At 30.6% G+C, this 13,866-nt stretch overlaps 2 protein-coding genes across 3 annotated transcripts in view; one reads left to right on the top strand and one right to left on the bottom strand.

The window, feature by feature from the left end:
* The window catches only part of LOC127712225 (uncharacterized), an 83,774-nt gene extending 71,867 nt beyond the window's left edge, over positions 1–11,907 (top strand). For both annotated transcript variants that reach the window (XM_052218548.1, XM_052218549.1), the window contains 2 exons: positions 4,359–4,649; positions 8,973–11,907. In XM_052218548.1, coding sequence (XP_052074508.1) covers positions 4,359–4,649; positions 8,973–9,152 — 471 coding nt within the window. In that variant the 3' untranslated portion in view covers positions 9,153–11,907. The remainder of the gene's footprint in view (positions 1–4,358; positions 4,650–8,972) is intronic.
* LOC127712220 (beta-glucuronidase-like) overlaps positions 1–13,866 on the bottom strand; it is a 988,629-nt gene that overhangs the window by 161,662 nt on the left and 813,101 nt on the right. The window lies entirely within an intron of this gene.

The following is a 13,866-nucleotide window of genomic DNA, read 5'->3' on the forward strand; positions in this document are numbered from 1 at the left end:
AAAAAGTATTGTCATTGAAAGAGTTGACATGTTGCAATGTACATTTATTCTACATAGTTTTATGGTACCAAATCAAAAGTTTATATAAAAGAAAGAAGTCAAAGTTTTCCCATCATAGTTTAGTTACATACATTTTTTTTGTACCTGAGGTCGTTGAATATAGATCATTATATAAATAAGGAGATGTGTCATGATTGCCAATGAAACAACTATCACCCATACATTGTACTTACCAGTAACAAACCACATTTGCAAAGTCGAATAAAATACAGTTGATAACATTTACTTATTACTAAAAAGAAAATGCCAAACTATTTTTAACAGTATTTGACTATATATAAACATAGATAAAAAAGGTACAAACTGGACATAATGCACTAGTTCATAAACAAATGAGAACAATCGCCTTCATATAGTGCTCAGAATATGACATTCATAAAACTTGTTCAATATCATTAGAGAACTCTAAATCTTAAATACTGAAAGCCACCTCTGATAAGTACAATGTACTATGCAAGATAATGATATAACTGGACTAAAAATACACACAACCTGTAATTAACTGCCTTTACAGCGCTTTCGCGCTTTGATTCATTTTAGTTGATGAATGAATACACATATCCGTTTTTTACGTCAAATTATGCAGCTTGACACTTTCTTTGTTTTGGTCTAATTGTTCTGGATGCTTAAGATAGTTGTCTTATTGGCAAGTGCAGTATAACATTGTCATTTATTTACTTGATGTTGCAGAATTATTTGTAAATTTAAGTTGAATGTGGTCTCCATCATTAAACCACCCTATAAATCTCAAGGTTTTGGGGTATATATTAAATATGGGAACTACTTTTTATTTTTATTAAAAAGTAGATCTGGCAAATAGGTGAAAGGACTGGCAAAACTTTCTTACAGCACCTAAATTTCACATATATTACATAAAAATCTAAACACTTAGCAACACCTACCCCAACTATAAACTGTAGGGGGATCATATGGGATCTAGAAAGGCAATTAGTTACTGTCCAACTAGTGACACCAGCTGCAGTTTACATAAGTTTTGAGAAAATATAAAACTGACAGAATGTTTTAAACAGGACACAAATTAAACGTACAATTGCTCGTCAGTGAATAAACTCTGAAATTGTACCATAATGTTTAATGTTATAAGTAGAAGGTTGGGATTTATTTTAAGGGTTATGGGTCAAACAGTCAAGATTTCTTGAGATATCCTAGGAAATCCGTCGGCTCTTGTCACCATTGCCACAGATTTTGGTTAAATTTTAAACTTTAGCTTGTTGAACTTTTAACTGAAAACTGAAAAACTAATGCATTTCTCTTATTTTTTAGCTCACCTTTCCAAAGGAACTGTGAGCTTTTGCCATCACTTGGCGTCCTCCGTCTGTAGTCATCCATCTGGTGTAAACTATTTCAAACATCTTCTACACTTAAACTACTGAACCGATTCCTACCAAACTTTAGCTGAATGATCCTTAGGGTATCTAGAATAATGTTTGTGTTTTATTTTCTGTTTTGTCTAAAAACATGGCCGCATGAATCTGATAACCCATTGTTGGGTTGCTGCCAGTAAATTGGTAATTTTAAGGAAATTTTGCAGTATTTGGATATTATCTTGAATATTATAAATGATCAAGATAAACTGTAAACAGCAAAAATGTTCAGCAAGTAAGATCTACAAAAAAGTTTTATATGACCAAAATTGGCAATTGACCTCTTAAGGAGTTACTTCCCTCTAAAGACATTTTTTCTGAATTTGTTCATTTAGTTTGTTTGCTTTAAAACTACAGAATCAATTTCAGCAAAACTTAGGCTGAATGAGTTTCAGAATATCTAGTATAAATTTTGTATTTTATTTCCTTGTATGTCAAGAAACATAGCCACTATATAACTAAAATGAAGAAAATATGAAGGATACAAAGAACATTTAAATAGAATTTTAAAGACACTCAATAATATATATTGAAAAGCAAAATTATCACTGTGGAAAGATTTTAAGCAAACAGCTGAGCGATTGTGGCTCTTGAGAGCCTCTGGTTTAATATAACTGAATGATTTTTTTCAAAATCAATGCACATTAATTTTTTTAGAAAGCACATAAAGTTGACAAAAAACTTTCTTAAAGGAGTGAGTTGGGTAAGGGATCATAGATTTATTCTTACAAGGAAGCTCCGAGCATGCTCGGAGGATGCTCGGAGCTTTTTAAGTAGGCTCTTCTCAGCAGTTTATGTGACAATAATTATCATGATTCATTAAGATGTCAATCAAATCTATAGCACTTTTATAATAAGGAAAGTAGAGCATTATAGAGGAAGCTCTATTAACACCTGTGTAAACATCTGGTCTATTCAAACAAATCTTGCGTTAATTTTACAAAACTATAAAATAGATGAGAAATTCTTCAATATTACTGTACAATGCTAGGTATCAAGTCTTCACAGAAAGAAAATGATTTTAAAACATTTTCTTAATAATTATCATTCTTTTTCAATACACATGATACTAAAAAACACTCAAATTTTACATTTGAAATATAAATATATTTTAAATTTGTACTATATGAAATGAAATATAAAAGTCATCAAAAACACAAACTATGGTTATTGATTTATAACCATACTACCAAAACATAGTACATTCAGTTTAATGCAAAAAGGGTTGATCTTTTTTTATATTCATTAAATTTGACAGTTGTTTGAAATTAACCCTCCATTTCATTGCAGAAAAGTTTTTTATTGAGTCGTAAACATGTTTCTTGGGTGTTTCAAAGCAATAAAAATATACTATATTCTACAGGGAAAAAAGGGGGAGAGAATTTGATTGGTTAACTTCTGGTGATGTTTACTTTCATATATGCACTGAAAAGTTATGCTATATTTTCACTGTAGTACAGGACATTTATTTATGTCAAGTATTTCTTTATTTAAAACATAGATAAATTCTGCATATTTTTTTTGAAATATAACAATCATGACAATTAAACAAAGACTTATAGGGGGAAAATAATTTTACTCATGCCAAGTATTTCTTTATTTAAAACAAAGCTAAATCTGCACAATTAAAAAAAAATGCCAAGTAAAGAGAGACGTACTAGAGGGAAAACAATGGTGGTATTACCCCCTCAAACCAGGCTTCCACTAATGATTTACAACTTTTCTTAAAGTAGCCATAATTTTCTATAAAAGAACTTAGTTTGCTATTTAAAAAAAACATATTACCATTGTTTAGTTGGGGGCATTACTTAAACAAGTAATTTTCAAAATTACCTATACAAGTTATGTTGAAAACGAGGCTGTTTGAAATATTACTTCCATATCATGAATAAGTAACTTCTGTTAATATTATTTTTATAGGTGTCCATTCATACAGATTTTACTAGCTTTAACAAATTTTCACAGACATCTGGTTATTTTCCCCATGAAATATACTGGTAAAACTATTGAAATCCTCAACAAGCACTAATTGCTTTTCTGATGACACACTTCTTGGTCAAAGATTGGCCTCTTGGGGTTATTAAAATATCATTTCCCCTTAAAATCTTAGAGATACAGTTATAACTAGATATGGAACCTTTAATTAAGACTTGAAGTTATTTGAAATTTGAATCTTAATTAAAAGCAATTACATATATTCCTTAAATAATTGTAAGTACTAAGTTTTATGAAGTTGTATAAAATAATTTATTAAAGTAATATTTTTGTCTTTATTTTTTAAAGTAACCTCTCTATACTCATCTAAAATTGGATAAATACTTAATTTTATTTAATGAAATGATAAAAATTCTTAAAAACTACATTTAGTCTATGCTTAATTTGACATTTAAAATAACTATTGAGTTATTAAATAATTTTTAAAAACAAAAAATACTTATAAAAGTGACTAAAAAAATTACTTGTTTAGTATCGCCACCTGACTGTTGTTTGTGTCTTGATGACTTTTATGTAGCATATTATATAATATAAACTATTTTTAAATCATATCATCTAATTATAAAATTTGAGAATTTTTTTATTATAAAAGAAGGAATGATTATTAAATATAATAAGAAAATATTTAAATGACTTTTACTTTTTGTGGAGACTTGAGATTTCTTTCCAAGCATTACACAGTACTGTTGAAGAGCCTACTTAAAAAGCTTCGAGCATCCTCCGAGCATGCTCGGAGCTTGCTCGTAAGAATAAATCTATGATCCCTAAGTGCCATATTTGGCCCTGATTATAAAGTTCAATGTTATGTTTAATTTTAAAATGACTTAAAGACATAATCAAAAGTTAGATATAGAACTATCTATACTGTTTATAGTTATAAGTTATGTAAGTATTCAAAGATTAAAATAATTATTTCAGGTAAAAAATTTATCTCACAAGTTAGAGAAATGTGTCCAACCTAAGAGAACTAGACCAAAAAGAAAAACTAGTAATGATAGCTCATCAAGTTCTGATACACAAGAAGAACCTCTTTATGAAGAACCAGAAATTTTCAAAAGAATAAAACAACCTGTTCTTGCCCAGCATGGGGGAGAACTTTTAGTTCATGCTCATGGACATCATACATGGAGTTTTATGAAACATGTGAAAAGATCCGATAATTCATGTAATTCTAAATTTCTTCCAGGGATGATAGTTATTGGAACACAGGTAAGAAATGTTTTATAAGAATTATACAATGAATAAGAAAATCTATTGACAGCATTGAACTTAATCAATAGCATTCAGTGATCTTCCTGGATGAAAATTTAACTATGGAGGAACTTCCACCATGAAAAACCACTCGCGTCTACATGGTGGTGTGATTGAATACAGTCTGATATATATTGCTTATTTATATTTATTTCATTATAGAATAACAAATATTTTCACTTATTATCATTTGGAACAATTCCAATGCTAAGCCTGCATTGCTCCCTCTTAGTCAAGAATGAGTTCCTTGTGACTTCCTGAACCTCTATCAATGATTTGCAGCATCAACTACAAAATGTACAAGAAGTTTCGTAATCGTTTTGAAAAGACTGAAGAAAAGATTTTGAGGGGAAACGTTCACGACTTAAAAAGATTTAATGACTTTAGATAGATAATTTCATAGTACTACACTTAGCAACATTCATCTTTCAATTCAAACACTTGAAACATTTGAATATAAATCAGAAGGTGCTGAGATATTATTGTTTGTGTTGTCAAACAAACTGTCTAGTTGTAAGTGAGAGTTATCTTTTCTGGATTCATTATGAATTATCTTTCTTGGTCCAACCATTGTTGCCGATTGTCTAGAATTAACCTTTAATTTGGTGCTAATAGTATTAGATTTTTAATTCTGTTTTTGCATCAAATTTTGAATGTATAAGTGATTCTTATTTAGCATTTTGAAAATATATGGTATAGCTACTTCCGGTGTTTGATTGAAAGGAGCATTACCCATAGCTTCACCTCCTACATTAATATTTTCAATAGTTGCTTGAAAAACACTGTTATTGTTATCATAACCTGGCAAAATAAGTTGCCTGTGGTCATTAGTTAGGCTGAAAATATTGTCACTTTTGGAACTAGTCTTGGCTGTGCCAGAAATTTCCATTACCTGGTCAGTGCTAGATGTGCAGCCATTTTTATTAACAAATGTTTGCTGACAATGTGACAAAATTCTATCACAAGCTACATTGTAAGAATATTAATAAATCCATAAACTATATTGAATCATAAAGTTTGTATTCCAAATGTCACAAATAAACTAATTTCCAATTAAAAACAATTAAGATATCCATTATTTCCAATAAAGGTATGATATTTCTGGCAGTGGTTGGGGTGACGGTTGCATCAACAATGCTTTAGTTTGTGATTAGGTCTATGGTGAACCACTATTGGTAAGTCAATGATATTTGGTATGTACTGGTATTAGCATTGGCACATCACATTTCCAAGGAGATATAATTTGACCCTGACCCCTCAGTCATAGTCTATTGACTTTGAAACTTTTTCTTACTTTACATGTATTAGTTTGTGATTAAGTTAAATTTATAGGGAACCACTAGTGGTAGGTCAATGATATTTGTTATGCAGTTGTATATAAGCATTGTCATATCTCATTTCCTCGGAGATTGTTTGGCCCACACTCTCAGTCATGGTCTATTTACTTCAAAAATTTTGCTTAGTTTACATGTATTCGTTAGTTTGTGATAATTTTTTTTCTGTCTATGAAGAAATGATATTAGAAATGTGGTCACACTGAAAAAGCCATGCAGCGGATTATTTTAAAGTGTGCACAACATTTTTATGTTTTTCCTTATAATTTAATTATAAACTCCATTTTGAACAGGAGTAAATTATGAAAAAAAGTTGATGACTCAACAGTCACATGACAAAATTATGTCTATGAGCTGATAAACAAAACTCTTTCGACCAATTGGAAGACATGTTACTTCTTAAATTTTTTTATGATACTGAGAGAAGAAAATAAACATTAGTTCATTTGTTCTAGAGATAGTTTTTTTTTGTTATCAAAGATGATTATGTTTAAATAGATATACTTAGTTTACAGTTTAGTCTAATTCTTTGGAAATTTATCCCTGCCTGAACCCATTGTATAGAAAATTTTAATCAACATGTGGTTGCCAGTGATCTCAAAAGATCATTGGATGATTTTATGGGTCATAATTTTTTATATCCCATTTACGGGACGTTTTATGGTATACCTTTGTCTGTCCGTCCATTTGTCTGTCCGTCAGTTCGTCTGTCCGTCCATTTGTCTGTCCGCCAGTTCGTCTGTCCGTCGTCAATATGTTGGACATTTACTCAAAAATGCTTTAACCAATGTGCATAAAACTTTGGGGGAATGGTTCATATCTATTGACATGATCATGAGCTCCCTGTCGTTTTTTATAAACTATAGATATTACGTTTCAGAGTTATAGGGTATTATTCATTAAAAAAAGGGGGATTTTCCAGTTTTAGGACAATAACTCAAAAATGCTTTCACCAATTTGCAAGATATTTTAGTGAATTGTAAATATCTATTGACAGTCAAGGGTGTAACTTAAATAAGTTATTAGAGAAAAATAACATACATGTGTTATTACAGATACATTCATGAGTTGTCTACTCTTTTTTTCTTAATCTATAGTAACATATGTTTGTTATCAGTTGAACCTTCTCATTAAATTTTGTAGAGATCCATTTACTTAAACTAAAGTTATTGTCTGGACACCAAATGTGTCTTCGGACGACGACAACGACGCAGACGACAACATCATGCCATTATACGATCCCAACAAATTTTTTGCTGTCGTATAAAAAGGGGGATTTTCCAGTTTTCAGCCAAGAACTCGAAAATACTTTCAGCAGTTCTCATGAAACTTTGTTGAATTGTTTCATTGTGTTTATATTTATTGATGTAAGCTCCCTTAAGCTTATAATTTTTATAAATTTTACATTTCTAAGTAATTGGGTTTTATTCATTAAAGAAGGGTGGTATTTTCCAGTTTTTGGACAGTAACTCAAAAATGCTTTCAGCAGTTCTCATGAAACTTTGGTGTATTGTTTATATCTATTGACTTAGGCTCCCTTTCGATTTTTATAAATTTCTGATATGACATTGAGTAGTTATTGAACTTTATTTCCTTCAAAACGCAATGGGTGTATCATGTGCTCATGGCGCAGCTGTTTATTAGCTAACTGGATGAATCAAAATATGAATGCTAACAGGTGTTAATAAAATTGACAACTTCGTAGAATGTGAAAGGCACTCAAAGGGGATTTTTGTTAAACAAACAAAATAAAGAAAAGTTATTTTTTAATCATCATGATCATCGGAGAAACAGATTCTTACATAGTTACTTGTGGATTTTTCGATTTTTCCAATCTCGATAGTTAAAGTATAAATTTCTGAGGCTCAGACTTTAAATTGATAATTTAACTATCTTGATTGGATAAATTTGATAATCCACTGGTATCAATGTAAGAATATATATGAATCAATTATATATATGAAGACTTGGCATGGTTGATATATCAAAGTTTCAAATCGAATTATATGATTAACTAATCTTTATTTGTTTCACTAAAAAGGTCCATATATAAAATATATATATCATGTATATGATGGGACATGGGATTGTTACAAAATGTTCAGATTGATACATATTTTGAAATAATGCAATAAAATATTGGTATTAAGCTTCATTAACTGCAAGATGTTTGTAGTGCTACCAAATATATAACGAAATTTGAAACTGTAAAAAACAGCAAATATTCAACTGTAATAAATTGACTTTTTCTATAAATTTATTGTTTTATGAGTATATATAATCTTTCTTGTTGCTTTTTTTTTGGTCTTTTTGACTCTAGTTTTTTTCCTTCTTGTTGCTTCTTGACACTTCTTGTGGTGGTAGGTCAATGATAATTGGTATGCAGTTGTGTATAAGTATAAGCATATCTCATTTGCATGGACAATATTGAATCCTTACCCCTCAGTCATGGTCTATTGATTTTGAAAATTTTGCTTAGTTTACATACATGTATTAGTTTGTTATTAGATCAGTTTAAGATGAACCACTAATGTTAAGTCAATGATATTTGGTATATATATGTGGTTTTATTGGCTATTTATTGGAGTTATTGCCCTGTAATGATGATTTTAACCAGAATATCAAAAAAAGCTGAAAGTGCTACAGGAATTTTCATTAAATATTGGATTTTGAATAAAAAGTACAAATTGATATTAATAAAAATAAATTATAAGAATATTTGAAAAGTAAGTAGTAGAGTGCCCTTTACAATTTGAAAAAAAAACGAATATGGATGATCATAAACAAACATTGCAAGTTTTTCTTGCTTACCCCTGCCTGGCAATTTTAATTATATAGAAAATGAAAGCAGACAATATACTATCTATTTTGTACATTTTTTGTATGCAGAACCTGTTAAATTTGGGGGAAAAACTAATGAGTGATTGCAAATCTGTTTTTATTTTAGGTGACAATAACTGTTCTTGACTATAGTCAGTATCATCAGAATGAAATAACTGACAAAAGTTTTATTGGAAGTGGAAGAAGTTGCATTTACTACTCTGACACAAAAGATCTCTTAAAAAAAGAAGACCGTGATATGGTTATTGAGGCATTAGTAAGAATGAATAATGGATGTACACCATAGCCATGATTATATAATTGTGTAAAACAGGGTATTAGCTAAGAAGTTTACAAAAAATCGACATAACTTGATTTCTTTTGTTTTAACAAGTTACAAAAAGCAAAATTGCCCTAAAGGTTTAGGAATTAGGGTCCACAAAGGGGCCAAAAACAAGCATTTTTCTGGTTTCCAGACAATAACTCGGGTAAAAGTGTATAGACCTCTCTGAAATTGTAATGCAAGACTATATATACTATATAGACAGCTAGGATTGAATTTTTGGGGTAATTGCCCCAAACATTCAGGAATTAGGGGCCAGAAACAAGTATTTTACTAGTTTATAGACAATAATATGTGTTAAAGTGTATGGATCTCTCTGTTATTGTACTGCAAGGTACCATATCACAAAGGGAAAGCTGGGATTGAGTTTTGGGGTAATAACTAAAATGGGGGTTAAAAAAATTGGGGGGGATTTTCAAATATTTTTTTTTTTTTATTGATTATTCCTGATAAATATATAAAAGCAAAAAATACTGATATGGCAGGAGAAATACACCAAATGCAATACTGTGCAATATTGAAGATTTCTTTGCTATTGCGCAACACTGCAATTGAAGATTTCCTGCTATTGCGCAATACTTTAAAATTGAAGATTTCTTGCTTATACGCAATACTGTGCTTTTATGCAATACTGTGTTATTGTGCAATACTGTGCAATTGAAGATTTTTTGCTATTGCGCAACACTGCAATTGAAGATTCCCTACTATTGCGCAATACTTTTCAATTGAAGATTTCTTGCTTATGCGCAATACTGTTTTATTGTGCAATACTGTGCAATTGAAGATTTTTTGCTATTGCCCAAATACTGTGTAATTGAAGATTTTTGGTATTGCACAATCATGACAATACTGTGTAATTGAAATTTCTTCTTCTTCTTTTTTTTTCTTTCTTTTTTTGAATTTTAGCATGTTGTTAGATTATGGATATCAGACCATTCTAGGTACATTAAATGTCCTATTTCAAAATTTTAAGATCTTTGACCACATTTATTTTGTGTCAGAAACCTATATTATGTCAAAAATTTGATCACAATCCAAATTCAGACAGTATCAAGCTTGAATACTGTGTCAAAACTTGCCCCAACTGTTTACAGTTCGACCTCTGCGGTTGTATCAGGCTGCGCTCAGCAAGGCATTTTATCAAAGTATTGTTTGATTTTATTTTATACACAATTTGACATTTTACCTTTTTATTTTAGGACTATTTGTGCTCTCCTAAAGAAGAATCAAGTTTTTCTCATCAGTTTGCATGCATTGTTAAATTTTACAAAAAAATTCTCCTCTGAAACAATTGTACCAATTGAACCCAAACTGAGCCACAATCATCATTTGGATATCTAGTTGAAACTGTGTCTGATGATCCTGCTGCCAACATGGCTTAAAATGGAACATAGGGGTAAAATGCAAGTTTTGTCTATTGCATGCATCTTGGAAAGTGTTTTAGATAGAGAAAATCAGACAAGGGCTGTTCTGAATGATCAGATCTACGTACTGTCAATTTACACAATATATATATCAAGTTAGAATTTTGTTCCTATACAATGATTTCTTAACCGGTAGGGGACTATGTATTGCCATGCAATACTCACAGAATGGTTGTTTTACCTTTTTTTCATTTTTGCCCATCATCTTGAAACTATAATAGATAGGTTAAATCTTTAGAAAGCAAAAATTATGAGCAGGACAAGATAAGCAAATTTGTCAAGATAGCAGAAATTGTCAGTCAACTCTTTTGTGGGAGTAATTGCCCATGATGATTTTTATGCACCACCTACGATAGAAGAGGGGCATTTTTTTTTCTGGTCTGTGCGTCCGTTCATTCGTCCGTCTGTCCCGCTTCAGGTTAAAGTTTTTGGTCAAGGTAGTTTTTGATGAAGTTGAAGTCCAATCAACTTCAAACTTAGTATACATGTTCCCTATGACATGATCTTCCTAATTTTAATGCCAAATTAGTTTTTACACCAATTTCACGGTCTACTGAACATAGAAAATGATAGAGCGAGTGGGGCATCCGTGTACTTGGGACACATTCTTGTTACACATGTTTTGCAATATTGGGGTATACTTTCGGGAGTAAAGAAAAACTGTAGACAGCAAAAAGGATCAGCAAGACGGGATCAACATTAGTAATGAATTATATCCCTGACTGTATTGTAGGAGAGTGGTGACAGTTCAAGATGCACATATATCTAGGTCACAAGTGACAAAGGTTCTTTAGAGCCTTTAGTTTTTCAAAAGTATTTTATAAACATAATTATATCAATATAAGGAGATGTGTGGTATGATTGCCAATGAGACATCTATTTTCCAAAGTTCAAATGAAGTGGATGTAAGCAGTTATAGGCAACCTTACAGCCATTAACATTGAGAAAAACCCATAAACTATATTTTCGGCTAAAGTTTATTAAATCTCTTTCTGTTTCAGTAATTTATATTGTTTCAATTGCTCAATCAACACACAATGGCATACTTGATTTTTTGTGTACATAATCTTTATATGAATGAAAAAATATTCTGTACAGTTTGAAAGGAGTAATATATATATACATCTTGAACTATGGATTTTTGTGCTAGGGTGTAATGATTTTTTTTAAAAAGGTGAAATAGTGTTTACACCTTTTTAATGTAATCTATGTATATTCTTTATTTTTTTTCCAAATTTCTCATGTTATCCTATATGATACATTACAAGTTAAATGTAATAAATTTTTTAACAGTATATGTGTCTTTTTGTTGTATATTTCACAGAAGTAAATTATTTAATTTAATTTCATTGTTAGCGTCTGAACTGAGCGTCTGAAAGCTCAGTTTAATTATTATCCTTGTTGAATTTGATTTCATGGCAGTGATGTTTATGCAATAATGTGTTGACTGGCAAAATGGAGAAAATTTCTTATAACGAGCTAATACAGCAGAGACTATATAAAAATAAGGAGATGTGGTATGATTGCCAATGAGACAACTATCTGGTATCCACCAGATTTAAAATGAAGTGGATGTACCAGAAAGCAATTATAGGCAACACTACAGCCTTCAGCAATGAGAAAAATCCATACCTCATGGTCATCATTTTGGTACAATACTGGAAAGTTAATTAGCTTACAATAAACAACAAATAAATGAAATATTATGTGTCTGTTATAGGTTATAGATTTAATTTGTAATAAATGTAAATATTGTGCATATACGATTTAGTTTAGTATATATGCATGCATTGTTTCAATAATTTTAATCACAAGCAAAAATTGCAAACATCAAACTTGTCCTCAAATTAGCATCAGTAACAAAATATTAAAATTTGGAAAGAATTGATAGAACAGTTCTCTACTAATTGTACTAAAAGACATCATTAAATATCTAACTTGACCTCCCTTTTATAGTCATCAGTAGTAACCTTTAATAATTAGAAAAGCATTGGTTGATTTTTTTATTTCAAGTACACAACTTTGAATTTTCAGATTCAAAGTGTAAGGTTATTATTAAATTGAAATCAAACAAATTGACAAACAAATCTACAACCTTAATACAAGTGAAGTAATATCAAAAGAATACTTGTGATTCACTAGCAAAATACTTGTTCTTTGATATATTGTTAGCAGGTGATTTTCTATTGTTTCTTTTAATAAAAAGTGAATTTGATAAACCATTTAAATTAGATTAAACATGGACAGGAGTACTGTAGTACTCATCTTTTCTTAGCCACTGAAGCTTTTAATAAACTCATTCTGTATGAAAATTCACATACACATAGATTTTTTTTCTGAAGATGTGGTTTACAATCAAAACTTTCGACAAGCTTTGTCTCCATAAAGTACTCATCATCTGTATATCAAGTATAGACAAATCCATTGTACATACACCTCACGTTGATGAATATTTATGTGTATTACCATCAAAACTGTCGATAGCTGTGTCAACTTGAGGTACACATCAACAAAACCTAAGGTACAGACCATTGCAATATACATACACCCAGATTTGAAGAATATTGATGTGAATTAACATCAAACATTTTGACAGGGTTTGTCAACCTAAGGTTCAAATCAACTGCACCTCAAGTTCATACCAATTCAATCTCCATAAACCTCCCTCTGGTGAATATTGATGTGTAATTACCATCATACTTCGACAAGATTTGTCTACTTGAGGTACACGCCAACTGCACCTCAAATTCAGACCAATGCAAATTACAGATACCCAACTCTGAAGAATATTAATGTGTATTCTCATCCAATCTTTCAAAAAGGTTTGTCTACCTGATGTACAAATCAACTGCATCTGAAGTATAGATCATTTCAATCTACATACACAACACATTTATGTGTATAACCATCAAAACTTTCGACAGCTTTTTCTACTGGACGTACAAATCAACTAACCATCATGTACGGACATACAACGTTAACATGAACAAAACCACAAAGAACATTAATAAGTATTACAACCAAATTTTTTTTAGTCGACTCGATGTACACATCAACTGTACCCTAAGTACAGAACGATATAATTTACATACACCCAAAACTTTTTACAGGGTTTGTCTACCTGAGTAACAAATGAACTGCACCTCAAATACATACCAATTCAATCTACATAAACCTCACTTTGATGAATATTGATGTGAATTACCATCGTACTTTCGACAGGCTTTGTCTACTCTAGGTGAAAATCAACTGCA

Source organism: Mytilus californianus, unplaced genomic scaffold (assembly GCF_021869535.1).
Source record: "Mytilus californianus isolate M0D057914Y unplaced genomic scaffold, xbMytCali1.0.p SCAF_8, whole genome shotgun sequence".
NCBI lineage: Eukaryota > Metazoa > Mollusca > Bivalvia > Mytilida > Mytilidae > Mytilus > Mytilus californianus.